At 35.3% G+C, this 15,879-nt stretch overlaps 1 protein-coding gene and 1 pseudogene across 5 annotated transcripts; one reads left to right on the top strand and one right to left on the bottom strand.

Annotated features, from left to right (window-relative positions):
• Nucleotides 1-2,516: 2,516 nt before the first annotated feature.
• Nucleotides 2,517-3,789, top strand: LOC104589856 (putative carboxylesterase 18 pseudogene; annotated as a pseudogene).
• Nucleotides 3,790-10,508: 6,719 nt separating this feature from the next.
• On the bottom strand, nt 10,509-13,873 carry LOC104589860 (GDSL esterase/lipase At5g03980-like). 5 transcript variants are annotated; one of them, XR_002022269.2, is made up of 6 exons: nt 13,738-13,873; nt 12,786-12,998; nt 12,512-12,660; nt 12,101-12,371; nt 11,104-11,748; nt 10,509-10,918 (listed from the first exon to the last, which is right to left on the bottom strand). XR_002022269.2 is itself a non-coding variant. In XM_019196408.2 (5 exons), the coding sequence occupies exons 3-5, from the start codon at nt 12,605-12,607 to the stop codon at nt 11,639-11,641; spliced, it is 477 nt and encodes a 158-aa protein (XP_019051953.1). In that variant the 5' UTR covers nt 12,608-12,660; nt 12,786-12,998; nt 13,738-13,873; the 3' UTR covers nt 10,509-11,638. The 5 variants fall into 5 exon arrangements, 3 of the variants coding, with proteins under 3 accessions (XP_019051953.1, XP_088744876.1, XP_019051954.1); XR_002022270.2 differs by having other exon boundaries at nt 11,451-11,748; XM_019196408.2 differs by having other exon boundaries at nt 10,509-11,748.
• Between the last annotated feature and the right edge of the window lie 2,006 nt (nt 13,874-15,879).

Here is a 15,879-nt window from a genome sequence, read left to right as displayed (position 1 = left end):
GGTTTCACCCTAGCAGCTGAGACAAGCTACCCCAACCAACTTGGCGGCACATCAGCGTCAGCCTTGGCAGGATAAATCTCCCTAGATCTATCCAACGACTATGAAGATTCTAAACTAACACGAGTCTCATATGTGTCCAGTTTAAGGGTATTAATCATAAACACACCATAATGACATTAATCAAATATGTACTTTATTCATTTACATTAAATGTCATAATGTACATCATTCTGATTGGAACTAAGGGCATATACGGTCTAACATGAAGTTGGATGATGGAGAAACAACACTTAGGCTTTGACATCTTTGAAATTTGCAAGTTTAATGGCATCTAATTCTGCTTTACAATTTTTTGATTATTTTAGTTTAAGAGGAGTAACTAGCCTATTATAAAATTAATTGAAGAATGGTCTTTGGCAATATGCAAAAAAAAGACCCAACATCTTAGATATGCTTTTGCATCTTACTATGGTGAAGAGCACAAAACTAAATAGATCAAAATGATTTAAGAGGGGAGTCCAGACACTATAAATGTTTGAATGAGTCTAAATTTTGTTTACCAGTAAAATTACAAAACTCTAATCCCAACCCTTCAGTGTTCACTCTTATGCTATTAAGCTATCATTCTTTTGACGCACATATAACACAAGCCTTAAGCTTTACTGATTAATGAACATCTATCATTAGGAATCCAACTTAGCTCTATTGTCCAAGGGCAGCAATACATTTAAAGTTACAGGTCGATTGGTTGCAAAATAGGACTACTAGCTGTTGTTGCATGGGGCCATAACTTGCCATATGAAATTCAAATGACGTGGGCCCATCATTGATCTGTGTCAAATGTGATGGTTACAATCAACATCGTTAAAATATGATTCTAAAAATATATATAAGTTGGATTACATCAACTAGTTTGGCTGTTTGGCCCTTAATTCACTTCATTAATTCATAATATGAGAGGGAAAGAAACATGAGAAAATGAATTTTCTCAAAAAAACAAATATAAGAAAATGAATTTTTCCACTATTTTCCCTTGTACAACCAAACGGTGGAAAGTAAAATTTTCACACTTTCTCATCCCATCCCATCCCACCCTTTCCCATGCCACCTAAACTTTCCCTCAAATCAAACGGAGCCTTAAGGTGTTTGGTTGGCCTCTAGTGTGGAACGACCACACTATCTCATGGATCGGTTCACTCCAAAAGCCAATTTCTCATCCATAAGTTTTTATCGTGGATTGATCCACATTGCTGTGGAATTTTTTACTAAATGATTCCATGTTTTGCATGGAATGTTTTACCTAATCTATCCCCCATTTTTTAATTCAATATGTGTATATTTTATTACTTTTTAATTAAATATATGTATATTTTGTTAATTATTATTTTCATATAAACTTAGTACTCTTGGCAACCTAATGATTTTTTTTTTATATTTATAAAATAAAATATTGCTTTTTTCTTATTAACAACATAGATCACCTTACATGTTGTTAGGCATGTTACTAATACCCAAAAATCTGAGGCCCATTTGACATTCAATCTGATTATCTCAGCTACAGATGATGTATTTATGTTAATATTTGTTAATTTTAATATATAAATTTTATATAATTATATTTAAAATTATAACAATGTATTGTATATATTATATTATATATGAAAATAATTAAATTTTAAAATTTTCTGATATTTTAAAAAAAGTTAAAGTAGAGTTTGGTTAAATCCAAATCCAATTCAAGTCCGTTAGGATTTGAATTCTAATATGAGTCTTTAAATCTGGTTGGATTTGGATGCAGGTTTTCATTAATCAGATCGGATGTGAATTTTGTTGCATCCGATCTAAGCCTGATCCAATTATAGTAGCTCTACATATAGGTGAGATGCATAAAATCAAAATACAGGGTATGAATTAAAGATGAAGTGTGATTCAATCTACAGAACACCCCTTCATCCCTCCAAAACGGAATAGACTTTAGGTTGTAGGTACATCCGCTTTTTTAACGGTGGATGATAACTCCGCGTCTCCTTATTTTTGTAAAAGCTTTTGATTTCACACTGAGGTGGCTTTTAATTAAATTTCCACGGGACCACGGCGAAACCTACAACAATATATAATCTGAGGCGTCCCAATAACACATTATCATTTGAGATGGAGGATCAAGGGAAAAGCACTGCTCAATATTGATACATGGACCATGGTACACCACGTCAGATCCGTAAACCAGGGCCTTATATGTCTAACTGACGTGGCATATTCTGATTGGCTCAATACCATCGGATTCTTGTTAAGCAAAAGTCAAAATCAAAATCACCAGTACTGAATTAAAGTAGCAGTTGGTTGGGTCCCATTTAGGTCGCAACTGCCCAATAACGTATCAACACGTCACCGCATTTTCTATTGACGATCACAACACAATGCATATTAGAGTTCAAATCAATCCCCACAAGATTGTTCCCACAACTTCCCACAGCATATCTCCACAAGATGTTTTCAATACACGGCGGGGATGTGCTGTTGGACGTTGTGGGGGGGCAGATTTTGAACGCCTGATTATCATGGCTCAGTTTGGAAAGAGTGCTATGTACAGTACAAATACATACAAAATATATACCTTTGCACTCTAGATATTTGCATTTGTAATCTTTCCAAACTCATCCACTCTTATGTAATTTACGATACAACAATCGCTAGCAAGAGAGAGATGAAGTCGACGATGCTTCCGTGGAAGACGAGGCTCTTAATCTATGTCTTCTCATTCATTACAAGAGCTGCCTGTCGCGCTGACGGTACCGTCAACCGCCGTCTACTCAGCGTCCTTGATCTACTAAACCCTCGGCCCAATGGAAAACCAGTTCACGGCGTTAGGACCGCCGACATAACGGTGGACCCCTCCCGGAGCCTCTGGTTCCGCCTCTTCGTCCCAACCGAGAAAGTTGCCAGCAACGGTAGCGGCCTCCCGGTGATCGTATTCTTCCACGGCGGCGGATTCGTCTTGCTCAGTGCTGACGCGAAGAACTACGACATTCTCTGCCGCCAGTTCGCTCGGAAGATGCCCGCTGTTGTGGTGTCCGTCAACTATCGGCTTTCACCGGAAAACCGCTTCCCGGCTCCCTATGACGACGGCTTCGACGTTCTTAAGTTCCTTGACAGTCGGAAGCTCGAAGCCATTCCGGCGAATGCCGATCTTTCTCGGTGCTTCCTTGCGGGAGACAGCGCCGGAGCCAACTTGGCACATCATGTAGCATGCCGAGCCGGCAAAGAAGTTGCGCTTCGGGAGGTGAAACTGGTTGGACTGATATCGATCCAACCGTTCTTTGGTGGAGAGGAGCGGACCGAGTCCGAGATCCGATTCAGAGCCGATCGGCTGGTTTCGATGGACCGAACGGACTGGTTGTGGAAGGCTTTTCTGCCGGAGGGCTCGAACCGGGACCATGAGGCGGCGAATGTTTCGGCACCGAAAACTGCCGATATTTCGGAATTGGATTACCCCGCTACGTTAGTGTGTGTCGGTGGGTTGGATCCGCTACAAGACTGGCAGAGAAGATACTACCAATGGCTGAAGAGTTCCGGCAAAGAAGTGAGCATGATCGAGTACCCAAATGCGATTCATGGCTTCTTGGTATTCCCAGAACTACCCGAAACTTCTCTGTTACTTGAAAATATGAGGGAATACATTCAAAATCAATGCCGTAGAAATAATGTTAATTAGTGTTGAATAAACAGAGGACAGAAAAATAATTTTCGTTTCTGGTTTCAATTGTGAAAGGTTTTTGAAACTCCCCCTCATTCTTCCATGAGTCTCTTAGTCTTAACATGAATATCAAATTTTGAAACCAAATTATTAGTTCAAAGTAATGTTTTAGATAGTCAACTTCGGGTATTTTAGTCAAGAAAGGTTTAGAAATCTGGATCCATTCGGATTTTTAATATCTTTTATTCGTATAGTAATAGTATAGATCTACCTCCAGAAATATTAAGCAGTTGGGGTAGGTGCCAACTGGGGTAGGTGCCATCATAGAATGGATGCGAATTCACGAATGGGTATTGATGTGTTTGTCATTTTGAATTGTATGGTATTGCAGTGTATTATACAATTAATAATAATAATTACTTATAATTAATTACTGATAATAATTAATTAACAAAATTACTTACTACTAATTAATTAGAGATAATAATTATACTTATTAATTCGGACTGATAATTAATAATGATATTAATAATTGTAATTATTAATTTGGCTATAATCATTTAATATTCATATTAATTCATAAATATATAAGTAAAGTTAATTATTAATATTATTCTTATCAGTAATAATAATGAATAATAAGTGTTGTTATCTATCAAAATTAATTACTGTTAATTAATAAATACATTAATTTAAATGTATTTGTAGTAATTTATTAAATTACATATAATTATCATAAATGTTAAATGTGTTTATCAAAATACTATACATTAATTACTGTAATTACTGTTAATTTGAATTAATCAACAGTAATTTCATTAACCAAAATTTCAATATATATAAACATTTAAATTAAGTAATGATTATTGCATATTTACATTTTATACTTATTTTCAGTCATAATAATATTAATAATTATTATTATTATTATTATTATTATTATTATTATTATTATTATTATTATTATTATTATTATTATAAAAGATTGTTTGTCTAATAAAAGTAAAAATAATAAACAATTGATTAGGCTGGTTGAATCCCTAAAAAAATATTATATATTAGTTTTGAAAATTTTAATTCTCTATAAAATTAATCTTTCATTTATCCAAAATTATATTTATTATATTAGAAAATTAATTTAGCATAAAATTAGATATAGCAATTAAGAAAAAGTGGTTTTTAAATATGATTTTAGAAAAGCATAAACTATTTAAGTTGTCCATATTTTTCAAATTCCAATATTGCATCCACAAAAAAAAATTAATTCAAGCAAATATTAGAATAGTTAGAATATATATATATATATATATATATATATATATATATATATATATTATATGGGCCAGTAGTTCAACCATCTTAGGCCCAAGATGTTTATAAATCATATATAATAAAATAGAATAGACAAAAATGTGGAAAAGGAAAAAAACTCATATAAAAATATTCATCATATTTATTTTTATAAACACAAATAAGGATTTTGTTATTAATGATAGAAATGGGTAAAGAAGGATTTAATGTCTAACATCGGACCCATTGACTAACTCAAATATTTTGATGGTTCAACTATAGATGGATCACTAAAGAGCGGTTTGATAATGACTGAAGTTGCTGAATTGAATGACTTATTGAATTGTCTTTTAGTTGATAAAATAATTAAATAATAATTTTTTAAGGGTATAGTGATTATTCATCTTTAACTTTAGCTATTAAAGAGCCCACAATAAGCTTTTCAATTCATCCACTTCAATTATCAAACGTCCCCTATGTCATTAGCCAGAGTCCATGCTTTTTTACTAAAAATGTTTTTACAGGATAAAGGGATGGATTTATATTATGGTGGGCTAGATATTAATCCTGCATCCACACTGAAATGATGAAATCCAAATCTAGATCTTGCAAGGCAGCAATGCCCTGAGGCTGGAACTTTGTGGACTCAGATATTGCTGGATGTCCGTATCTATGATTCCTTTTGTTTGCTATTTTTTTTTTTTTTGGGTTTTTTTTTTTTATTTTTGACATTAGGTAAACCAAAAGCAACAAATACAAGATTACTTAAACTCACCCACAACCAATTCATTGTGGTCTTTTTACTAGAAAACTAAATCTAATTAATTATACCCATATCGAATTTGGATTAATTGTGTCCACATCACAACTCCAAGCTCTTCTTGACCAATCAATAAATATTTTTTATATTTTTTATAGATAACTTTCCGTTTTATTTATTTATTTTTGAACATATAACTTTCCCTTTCATTAATAAATTGAATTTAATTACTGCTTTATAATGTAGGCATCTTTTTAACGCTAATCCAATAATTTTTCTTTGAAGTCTTAATCAAGAAATTGATACGAGTACATAGAATTGATAATAAGGCCAATCAGGAAAATCTAGATACAATTTCTCATAAAGAACAAAATATAAAAGTGGATGAAGGAGAACATAAAGAACTTCTGCAACTAAACAAAAGGCGAAGTAATAATCACCAACAGAAATAGTAAATCAGTACATCTCTAATCCACCAGAAACAGAGAGAGAAAATGACAGAAGAGGTTCCCAAAAGAAACTGTAAAGTGTCGATAAAAGTATGATTGGAATAGATATGCAAAAGATGGCAAAGCCCGAAAAACCGTTACTAGAGAATATAACCGCCATCAATAACTACATCCATCGGAGAACTATATATGAACGGAATTAACTATGGATGACAAACACAAAGCAGCAACCATTGATATCAATCGCCCAACACAGAATTAAAGAGAAAGCAACCCCCTTATCAAAACCCCTGCAGAAAGAAAATAAAAGCACAAAAAAGAGGTGAAGAAAGGAAAAGAAAAAAAAAAAGAACAGCGGGAAATGGTTGAACAAAAGAACGGTGGGAAAGGCGAGGGAAGAATTAGTTGGGAGGAAGAAAGAAGAGTAAAAGCAAGGGAGAAGGAAAGAAAAGGAACAAAAGAAAGAAAAAAGAACAGAAAATGAAAAAAGAGAGTAATGGAAATGGGGACTCTCTGAAAAGAGCCACCCCAAAAGAATTCTATGGGTAATAAGCAGATGACCGACGACAAAGACAGAGAAAAACCTCGAGAGGAAAACTCTCTAAACAGAAAGAGAGAGAAAGAGGAAAGAACAATCCATTATGAGACGAGTGCTTTTCTGGTATATGCATATAATGACGTTAATAAATTTTTCCTTTTCCCCATACATCCTGCTTAGAAATTTCCTCACCTACCCACATAATGTATCTCTATACTCTATACCACATATTTCTTTTGTACACACTTCATGGCCTCAACCGTTTAGGAGGAAATAAAGTGTGTCTATTAATGAGTTTTGGTAGGCACTAGTGAATGCCAAACTATGTGCTAAAACTGTGAACGGAAATACTAATGGTATAGGTAGGGTACCTTTGAAAATTGTCCTCATTCCCAAACCCATTTAATTAACCTTATCCCAAATTTGTTTAACTTTTCTGTCAAACCATTAGAACACTTCATGATATCTTGTTAATAAACACTCATGTTATATCTATGCGTATTAAAGTACGAAAAATATTCATTTGCTATTTAGAGGCGTTTTCTACCGTGATGTTTGCTGTAGTGCCACTAAATGTTAGGGTTCGTTTGGTTTGTGATCAGAATTTTTTGGAATCGGAATTGAAATGGCCTATTTCATTTGGTTGTTTGGTTCAGACCAGAATCGGAATCGGATTTCGTATTTATGCTATTTGGTTCATTAAGAGGCTGAAATTAGAATCAGCCATGATTTCCAATTTTACCCCTAATAAAAAAAAGCAGAAAATGCATGAAAATACAAAAAAATGCAGAAATTGCAGAAATTTTGTAGGAACATGCAAAAATTAAAATAATTTTGTAGAAAATTCAGAAAATGCATGAATATATTCGAAATTTTCAGAAATTGCAAAAAAAATGTAGAAATTACAATAATTTTGCAGAAATTTCAGAAAATGCATGAAAATTGCAGAAATTTTTAAGAAAAAACAGAAAAATACAGAAAATTTGCAGGAAAATGCATGAAAATACCTGAAATTTTGCAAAAAAAAAAAAGAAAAACATGGAAATTTTGCAAGGAAAATGCACAAATTACAACAGTATCCGATGAGTTAAACCAAATTTGGATGAGAGAGTTGTCCTAGAAATATAACCTCCGCCTACAAACCCACCAAGTTCGTAGTAGAATTGAAAGAGAAATAATCTCCAAAGAATAGTAGAGAAAAATAGAGAAATAATCTCCAAAGACAAAAGTATCAGCCATTCTCTATGGCCCTGAAAACTATTATCCCCATCATGAACCTTGACTGCTACTTGAAGGGGCTGAAGCCCCTCCCATAAATCCTTAGAAATATATCCTTTATAAACACCAAATCCTCCTCCACCCAACACATGATCTGGCCTAAAATTCTCTGTTATTATCTTTAGCTCATTATAAGAGAATGCAATCAGTGGATTTGCAGCAGAATCACGGCATAGGTCCTCAACCTCTTCAGGATTGGAAGGCAATTTTTGGCCATCTTTCCCTTCCCACACTGATAGGGCTTTGTATTTTGGAGACTCTGGAAAGACAAGATATAACTATATAAAGAAATTGAAGAAAACATGGGATAAAAAGCATCATTCACTGCTTTTATGAAAAAAAAAAAAAAACAAAGAGAAAGATGAAGTGGGTTAATTGAATTTCACAGTTTTTTGGAGTCCAGACTTCCGTTAGGTCTGGACTCCATCAGTTCGAAGTGTAAGAGTGAGGAGAGTGGCATGTTCGATTTCCATTGGATGGGACAGAAAAAATTCTGCCCCTAGGGGACAGTCGATGCAAACTCTAAGAAATGAACGAAGCATCCAAAATTATAGCAACTAACTAGTGATAAAATTTTAGGGGAGCTAATGGTACTTTTCTCACCAAAGGGGGGAGGGGATGATCTACACATTCCAACAAAATAATTATTTTGGCACTTAGCAGTTGTCTACAGACTATACTTTGAAAGACATTCTATCAAGAATAGAGTACTAATGAGCTAGCTTTACTAGGTATCAAAGAAGTAAAAGTTTCATTTCGGCTGTGTTTGGTTTAAAGGAAAAAGTAGGGAAAGGAAGGGAAATGTAGGGAAACCTTTACAAATCATGTATAAGTTTCCCTACTTTTTCCTTCAAACCAAACATAGCATTCATGTTTGAACAAAAGGATATCAGCTTGTTCAGATAAGCAATGCCATCAATATCCAAAGGAAAAGGAATTTAACAATTTGATCATGGCTAACCATAACCAAAGAAATCAACAAATTGCTATACTCATAATTTTTGGTTTTTATATATTAATTTTATATCTGTATATGCAGTATGGGAGTTGATACATGGAATACTTTTTCTGTGCCATTTTCTTACTGGATGTATAGCTGCCAATTGTGCAGATACCTCTTCTCTACATCATTATCCAATTTTCTAATGAATACCTAATACTTCAGCTTCTCAAAACAAAAACAATCTTGGGCAGGTATTTCTGTAATAATCAAATATATAGTTTCAGAATGTTCTAGGCATTCAACTAAGAAAGTCCACATTATTGCTTTTGCCACAAGTAAAAGTCTAGATGAAGATATATTAAGAATAATAAAAGCATATTCTCTGATCACTTACACCAAGGAGTTGATTTTTCTTGATATATGTTTTAAGAAGAATCCTAAAAATGGGCACATTAGAATACAATACAGAAATTGTATTAGTGGTTACTTCCCATTCCATAAAACTAGTATATGGCTACAACAAAAGATTCACTACTAGAATCGTGAAAGAATAAGATGAGTGCTTAGTTCTTAAAATATAAAGCATAAGATTAGTGGTTACTTCTCATCACATGAATGAATCATATGAATGCATAGTTTTTAAAATATAAAGCATAGGTCAAAGGGTTAAACCACTCAACCTAGAACAAAAACCCTCAGTAGGTAAGTTTGCCACTTGATCAGAGTTCGTCACTGTTGTGTTGGAGTCTTAAGTTGTATTAGATTAGGGTTGCAAATGAGATAGGTTGGTGCTTCAAGGGCTATAACCTATTCTGGTTTTCACAATAGTGGATTGATCGTCTCATCCCCTATGGATGTAGGATTATTAAAATGAAGCACATTAACCTATTTGTCTTGTTCTTCTTGTTCTGTGGTTTGTTATCTTCTCTGCTACAGGTTGATATCTTATCAGAGCCACATTTACAAGTGGAGTTCAAATATAAATCAATGCATTAGGAATGTTTTCAGAGTTTGATCAACTAGGAATTTTTAAGCTTTAAATTCTTTGGCTGTTTTGGACTTTTTGGCTTACTTTTCAACATGATCATCATTCCATGCAACAACTCTCACAAAGTCTTGTAGTAGCACTTAATGAAGACAAAATCACAGGTCAGAATATCATTTTCTGGACTTTTTCAAATACAAACAAGCGTATCACAACATGGTATAAAGTTTTCCAAGTACTGATTTTCAAGGTCGAACTGCAATAAGTATCATTGGATATCACATGGTATTATTCTTGTTTTGAACAGGGGCAATGGCAAAGGAGGCCATGCTGAATATTTTATTACATTGTGATGTAAGTTTACGTATCAGAAAAGAGACACATCACTAGAACAAGATTATGATATATAAAAACCACCAATGGAAATCTCCGCTACAAAATCTGCCATAACACACCTCTTTTCTTGTAGGCTTCTTTTATGCTTCACATCACTCTTTACACTACTATTATATTGCAATGTTAACATCCGAAACCATACCAATATAGGGTATATAATGACTACCAAAGGAAATCCAATATAATGCAACATTTTAACTTTGATGTCAAATACAGACGAAATCCAATGGGCCAAATAAATGTTTATTGGCTACCTTACAAGATTAAAAAAAAAAAAAGAAAACAAGAAGGATAAAACACTAGACCCAAACTGAGGAACCAAACAATTGAATTAGTAATATCTTTCTAATCAAGCTTAGTGATTATTGCACCTAAAACATTGGATTTCTGGTGTTATGCTGTGCATGAGGAAATCTGCCATGTACTTGTAAGCTTTCTCTGTCAAATGGATACCATCCCAACTCACACGTGTTTCTGGGACAGGACAAACTGGAACCCTAGGGGCTCCACACATCTTTGTCCAATCAAAGTTGTAGTCTCCTCCAGTTACACAGCAGGCTTTCTATAGAGATTTCTCTTCAAATCCTGTACTCCAAGATAAAGATATATGGAATGAGGAAAAAGGGATTGATAATTGGTTTTTAATTTTCCTATCAAGCTAAGTTAAGAAAATAAAAGAACTGAGAACAAGAGAATAATTGGAGATCAAGAATAATGTCGATGGTATTGAATACCATCAGACGTATGGTATTTATAGATGAGATGTTTACCATTATAATGGAGTTCTACAAGGATTGAGAGAATGTACAGATAAGAAGATAATCACAGAAAAGATGAGTTACAGTAGGATCAGGATAGAGATTATCCTAAGTAGTAGATAGGGATTATCCTAGGAGGATAGATCCGGATCTCCAAAGGACTCTTGATTCTCATTATCCTTAACACACCCCCGCAAACAAAATGGCTTTGTGAAGACATGCATCTTGGACCGGAGATGAAGAAACTGTGGTGTTGGAAGAGCCTTAGTCATGATGCCAGCTATCTGGTCTTTTGAGGAGATGAATTTCACCAGTAGTTTCTGCTTGAGAATTAGATCTCGCAAGAAATGAAAATTAACCTCTATGTGCTTGGTGCATGCCTGGAGCACCGAGTGTGTAGTTAGGTGTGTGGCCCCCACATTATCACACCAAGCAACTGGAGGAGAGGTGGATGAGAAACCCTGATTTGCAATGAGGGACTGGATCCATATGAGTTCTGTCACCGAATTTGCAACGGCTCGAAATTCTGCCTTTGTGCTGGAACGAGCTACTGTTGCTTGTTTCTTGGCACTCCACGCAATGAGATTGTTTCCCAAATATACACAATAGCCACATGCGGATTTACGATCATCAGGGCATCTGGCTCAATCTGCATCACTAAACACATGAAGCGGAAGAGAAGTGGATTTGATGAAATGAACTGAGAATAAGAGAATAACTAGAGATCAAGAATAATGTCGATGGTATTGAATACCATCAGACGTATGGTATTTATAGATGAGATGTTTACATTAGAATGGAGTTCTACATGAATTGAGAGAATGTACAGATAAGAAGATAATCACAGAAAATATGAGTTACAGTAGGATTAGGATAGAGATTATCCCAAGTAGTAGATTGGGATTATCCTAGGAGGATAGATCCAGATCTCCAGAGGACTCTTGATTCTCATTATCCTTAACAAGCTATAAAATGATTGTTTGTCCATAGAAGATGACAGCAAACTTACCAAGAGGAGCATGGCTTAGTACCCACTGAAGGGCTGTGTAGTAGTCAGCATATACAATAGTGACATCAGGGTACTCCTTCCTCAGTTGTTTCAAGGCTCTTTGGAGGTTATCGTTGTGTAACATTGCCAAGTTATTCAAGCCTTTCAGGCACTTAAGTTCATCATAAGCCATTGGGTCATCGCTTCTAAAAGCTGTGAGATAAATTGGCAGGCATCCTATTGGTAAATACCCTGGAACAATCACTGTCTGTGCACCATGATCTATCATTTTCTGCACACAACATGAGATGATGAAGTTTGAGCATTAATATTTCAACTAAGTAAAAACTAATCAATCAAGATTACAAATTAAAGAACCTTTATTAAGAAAATATAAAACGGTAATGTGGAAGAGGTAGACAAGAGACTTACTCTAGTAGCATCATTGATTTTCTGGACAATATAAGGCACATAACTCTGAACCTCTGCTATGGTTTTCTCCTTGAAATAATGCATAGTTATAGTCATTCCCTCCAATCTCTCCCACTAGAAATAAGGCCTTTTTAAGCTTGTGGGACACTCTAAACAAAGATTAATCAAAGAAAAAGGGCAATTCAATAACTGAAACTAAAGAGTAATCTTCTTAATTAGAACTGTAACTGTGGTGTAAATGAGCAAATTTAATAAAGTGTTCAATGTGACATACCTGTATTGGTGTAACAGATGGACTTTAGATGGTCTTTGAACCAACCAAGTTGGACTGAAAGGGAACTATTGGTGAGTGGAGGTAGAATTTTATTTTTTGCAAGGAAGGATGTGTCATGTGCTGTACAACCAGATACTTCAAAGTTCACTCCATGACTGAAGTCGGCATCCCTTGCCAAGTAAGGGTTAAGAAGAGGGAGATGAAGGGCCGAAGCTGCAATACATAAAAAGAAGAAATAGAAATAGAAATAAAATTTTATTAGATTGCTGATGATTGTCATGAGTAATGGAAACTCATTCATTTTCATCAAGAGAGAGAGAGAGATTATTGTAAAGAACAATGAACAATCTAATAAAAAATCTACACTCTGAATCGGGTCTGACCCAGTCGACCCAGCTTACCCTTACCAATCCAGCTCTAAAGCAAACTAATACAAGCTGGGTCAAACCGCCAGCTTGGAATAAGGTGGTAAATAAAAAAATAAAAAAATAAAAAATCTACATCGGTTATATCTAAAAGAAAAGAGAAAACCCAGAAAGATGTGAATGAAAAACTAATTAAATAGAAAATATAAAATGAGATTTTTAGATATAAAGAATAATTATCAAAGAAGTCAACCATAAGAAGGCCATTAGAGCAATGACCAGTAGGCTTTTTGAAGAAAGTTTCACCATACGGAAGCCTAGCGAATACACAAGAAGAGCTGATTGGAGTTTCATGAATCAGGTTACCAATATCTCATATAGAGTCTCCCAGTTGATATATGACATCAAAGGATCAAACCTTTGGGTGAGCAGAAACAACAAGTGGAAGAAAGAAATAAACCTTGTTGTGGTCTAGTCAAGTTTGCAGCGAAAAGACTGGGGAGTAATGAAAAAATAAAGTGCGAGAGAGAAGGAGAGGAAGAAGAAGAATAGGAAATAGGAGAGAAAAAAAATCAACGGTGATTTACCTTGTTGCCACCGTCACCGGAGTTTTGGTTCTGAATTTCAGATTACTACTTCGAACTCCAACTACCGAATGAGGGAGTAACGAGAGAGAGAGGAGTGAGGGTTAAAAAGTTGGAATTGGGTTGGGAGAGGTTTGAGGGTTTTTTTTGTCATTTTCTTTTTTTTTTTTTATGTGAAAGAGCGGGAATGAGATTCCGATTCCGGGGGGTGGGGTGGGTCAGGAATGGCCACTCTCGAAAATGGGGGATTGCCATTCTGCCCAAAATGGGAATCGGATTCCGATTCCACCCAACCAAACACTTGGAATCGGAATGGACCATTATGATTCCGGACCCCTATTCTTGCGAACCAAACAGACCCTTAGTTTTAGTGGCAATTTTAAGAATTGCCATTATATATATGCAGTAAAATTGCCACTAAATATAATTTTTCAGTGGAAAATATTAAAATGCCGTAAAAAGCATATTTGAAATGCCGCTATATCATTGTTTTAAGTGGGTTTTATTAAAGGGGTTTTTATTGTTCAGTCCACCCCAATAAATCTTAGCTCCATGGTACAGTTGGGATAGGTGCCAACTCGGAATTGATACCAATACACAAGCAGGTATTGGTGGAGTTGTTTGAAATTTTGAATTGTTAATGGTGTGTAGTTGAATTTTGAGGTGGAGTGCAGTCTACTTATCCCTTTATTTATTTAAGGGAAATTGTCTAAAACTCACCATGAGTTTTTAATATTTCTCTTAAACTCACCACAACTTTTCAAAATGTCTAAAACTCACCATGTCAGTAAGTTTTTATTTTTCAAAACTCACCTTCCGTTAGTACACCGTTAATGCTTCTTAACAGAGGTGTTCATATCAGCATAAATAACAATTTTCATGACCAAATTACCCTTGAATGGTGAGTTAGAGGAGAAACGGTCTTTTGTTTTTCTTGGAGGAGCTAGAGCCGCCCATTTGCTTGGTATGTTTTTTGTTTTTCTTTTTTTTCACTATAAATATTATTTGGTATTTCGTAGAGGTTTGTTTTATCTTTGTTCTCTCTGTTTTTCTTTGGGTATTACTTTGTTCTACTAGTTCGCTTTCTTGTTGCAGAGATATTAGTGCATTTTGGAGTACTGAAGGGATGGGATATCCATCACATGTATGCCCAAGTCTTGCGGAATGGACTGGGCGAATTTCAAAAAAAAAAATTTCTCCCATCTTTGTAGGGAATCAAATTCCCTATTTTAGAAAACAAATTTTCAAGGATCAATCTTGAACCATGAACCAAATCAGATCTGAACCAAGAGGAGTAGGAGGGAGGATGTACCTGATACGGAGAAACAATATCTCCCAATGGAGGTGTTCACGCCCAAGGAATGATCCAAAATCTGCTCCCACTGAAGATGGCGCAGTGCAGGATAGAGCAGAATCAGCAATGTTCTTCCAAAAGAACTTGACCCTTCGCAAGAATCAACTGGATGGCTGGTGAGTATAGCTCCAACCAATCTTTTCCCAAAAGATGGGAATCAAGATCAGATCTTGATTTCTCCCAAGAACTGGAGATCGAACTAAAGGTGATGGCGGCGGCAAGAGAGAATTCGCATGGTGCAGAAATCTCTCTTCTTGTGATCTTCAACACTGAAGAGAATTGAACATCAATCACTAACTGTATCGCCCCCTTCTTTCTTTCATAATCTTAAAGGGATCAGCTCCTAATCCCATTAGGAGTTGCTAATCCAAATCATATTTGGATTAGAAGTCCCTTTAAGTGATAAGGGATAACCCTTATCTTATCTGCAAATCAGATCAGCCATCTCCTAATCTAATTAGGAGGCTTCCAGATCTAAATCTCATTTAGATCTTGGACTCTCTAAGTGGATAGGGTCTAAGCCCAATCCTATCAGCTGATCCATATTAGAATTGGCCCCTTTTAATTGACTGATCGAATCAGCCCAGTTCGAAATGGGCTTAAGGCCCATTAAAGGTTATGTACTCACTTAGCCTTCCAAACTGCTGCCCAGTTGGGCTTCCTTGTATGGCGTGGGACCCAAACATTGATCTACACATCAGCCACATGGGTTCAGCCCAACCTTTGTTACAAGGCCTGGCCGAATACACTATTATGGACAGTGCACCCCTTGAAACCCATCAAATGGGCTC

The sequence above is a fragment of the Nelumbo nucifera genome, chromosome 5 (genome assembly GCF_055504915.1).
Source record: "Nelumbo nucifera cultivar China Antique chromosome 5, China Antique-T2T, whole genome shotgun sequence".
Taxonomy (NCBI): domain Eukaryota; kingdom Viridiplantae; phylum Streptophyta; class Magnoliopsida; order Proteales; family Nelumbonaceae; genus Nelumbo; species Nelumbo nucifera.
This window is presented reverse-complemented; position numbering and strand designations above follow the sequence as displayed.

Coding starts and splice junctions, on each gene's coding strand:
- LOC104589860 (XM_019196408.2), bottom strand. CDS start 12,607: ATGACTATAACTATGCATTATTTCAAGGAGAAAACCATAGCAGAGGTT. Junction 12,372..12,511: donor AAATCAATGATGCTACTAGA/GTAAGTCTCTTG, acceptor TGTTGTGTGCAG/AAAATGATAGATCATGGTGC. Junction 11,749..12,100: donor ACTAAGCCATGCTCCTCTTG/GTAAGTTTGCTG, acceptor TCATGTGTTTAG/TGATGCAGATTGAGCCAGAT.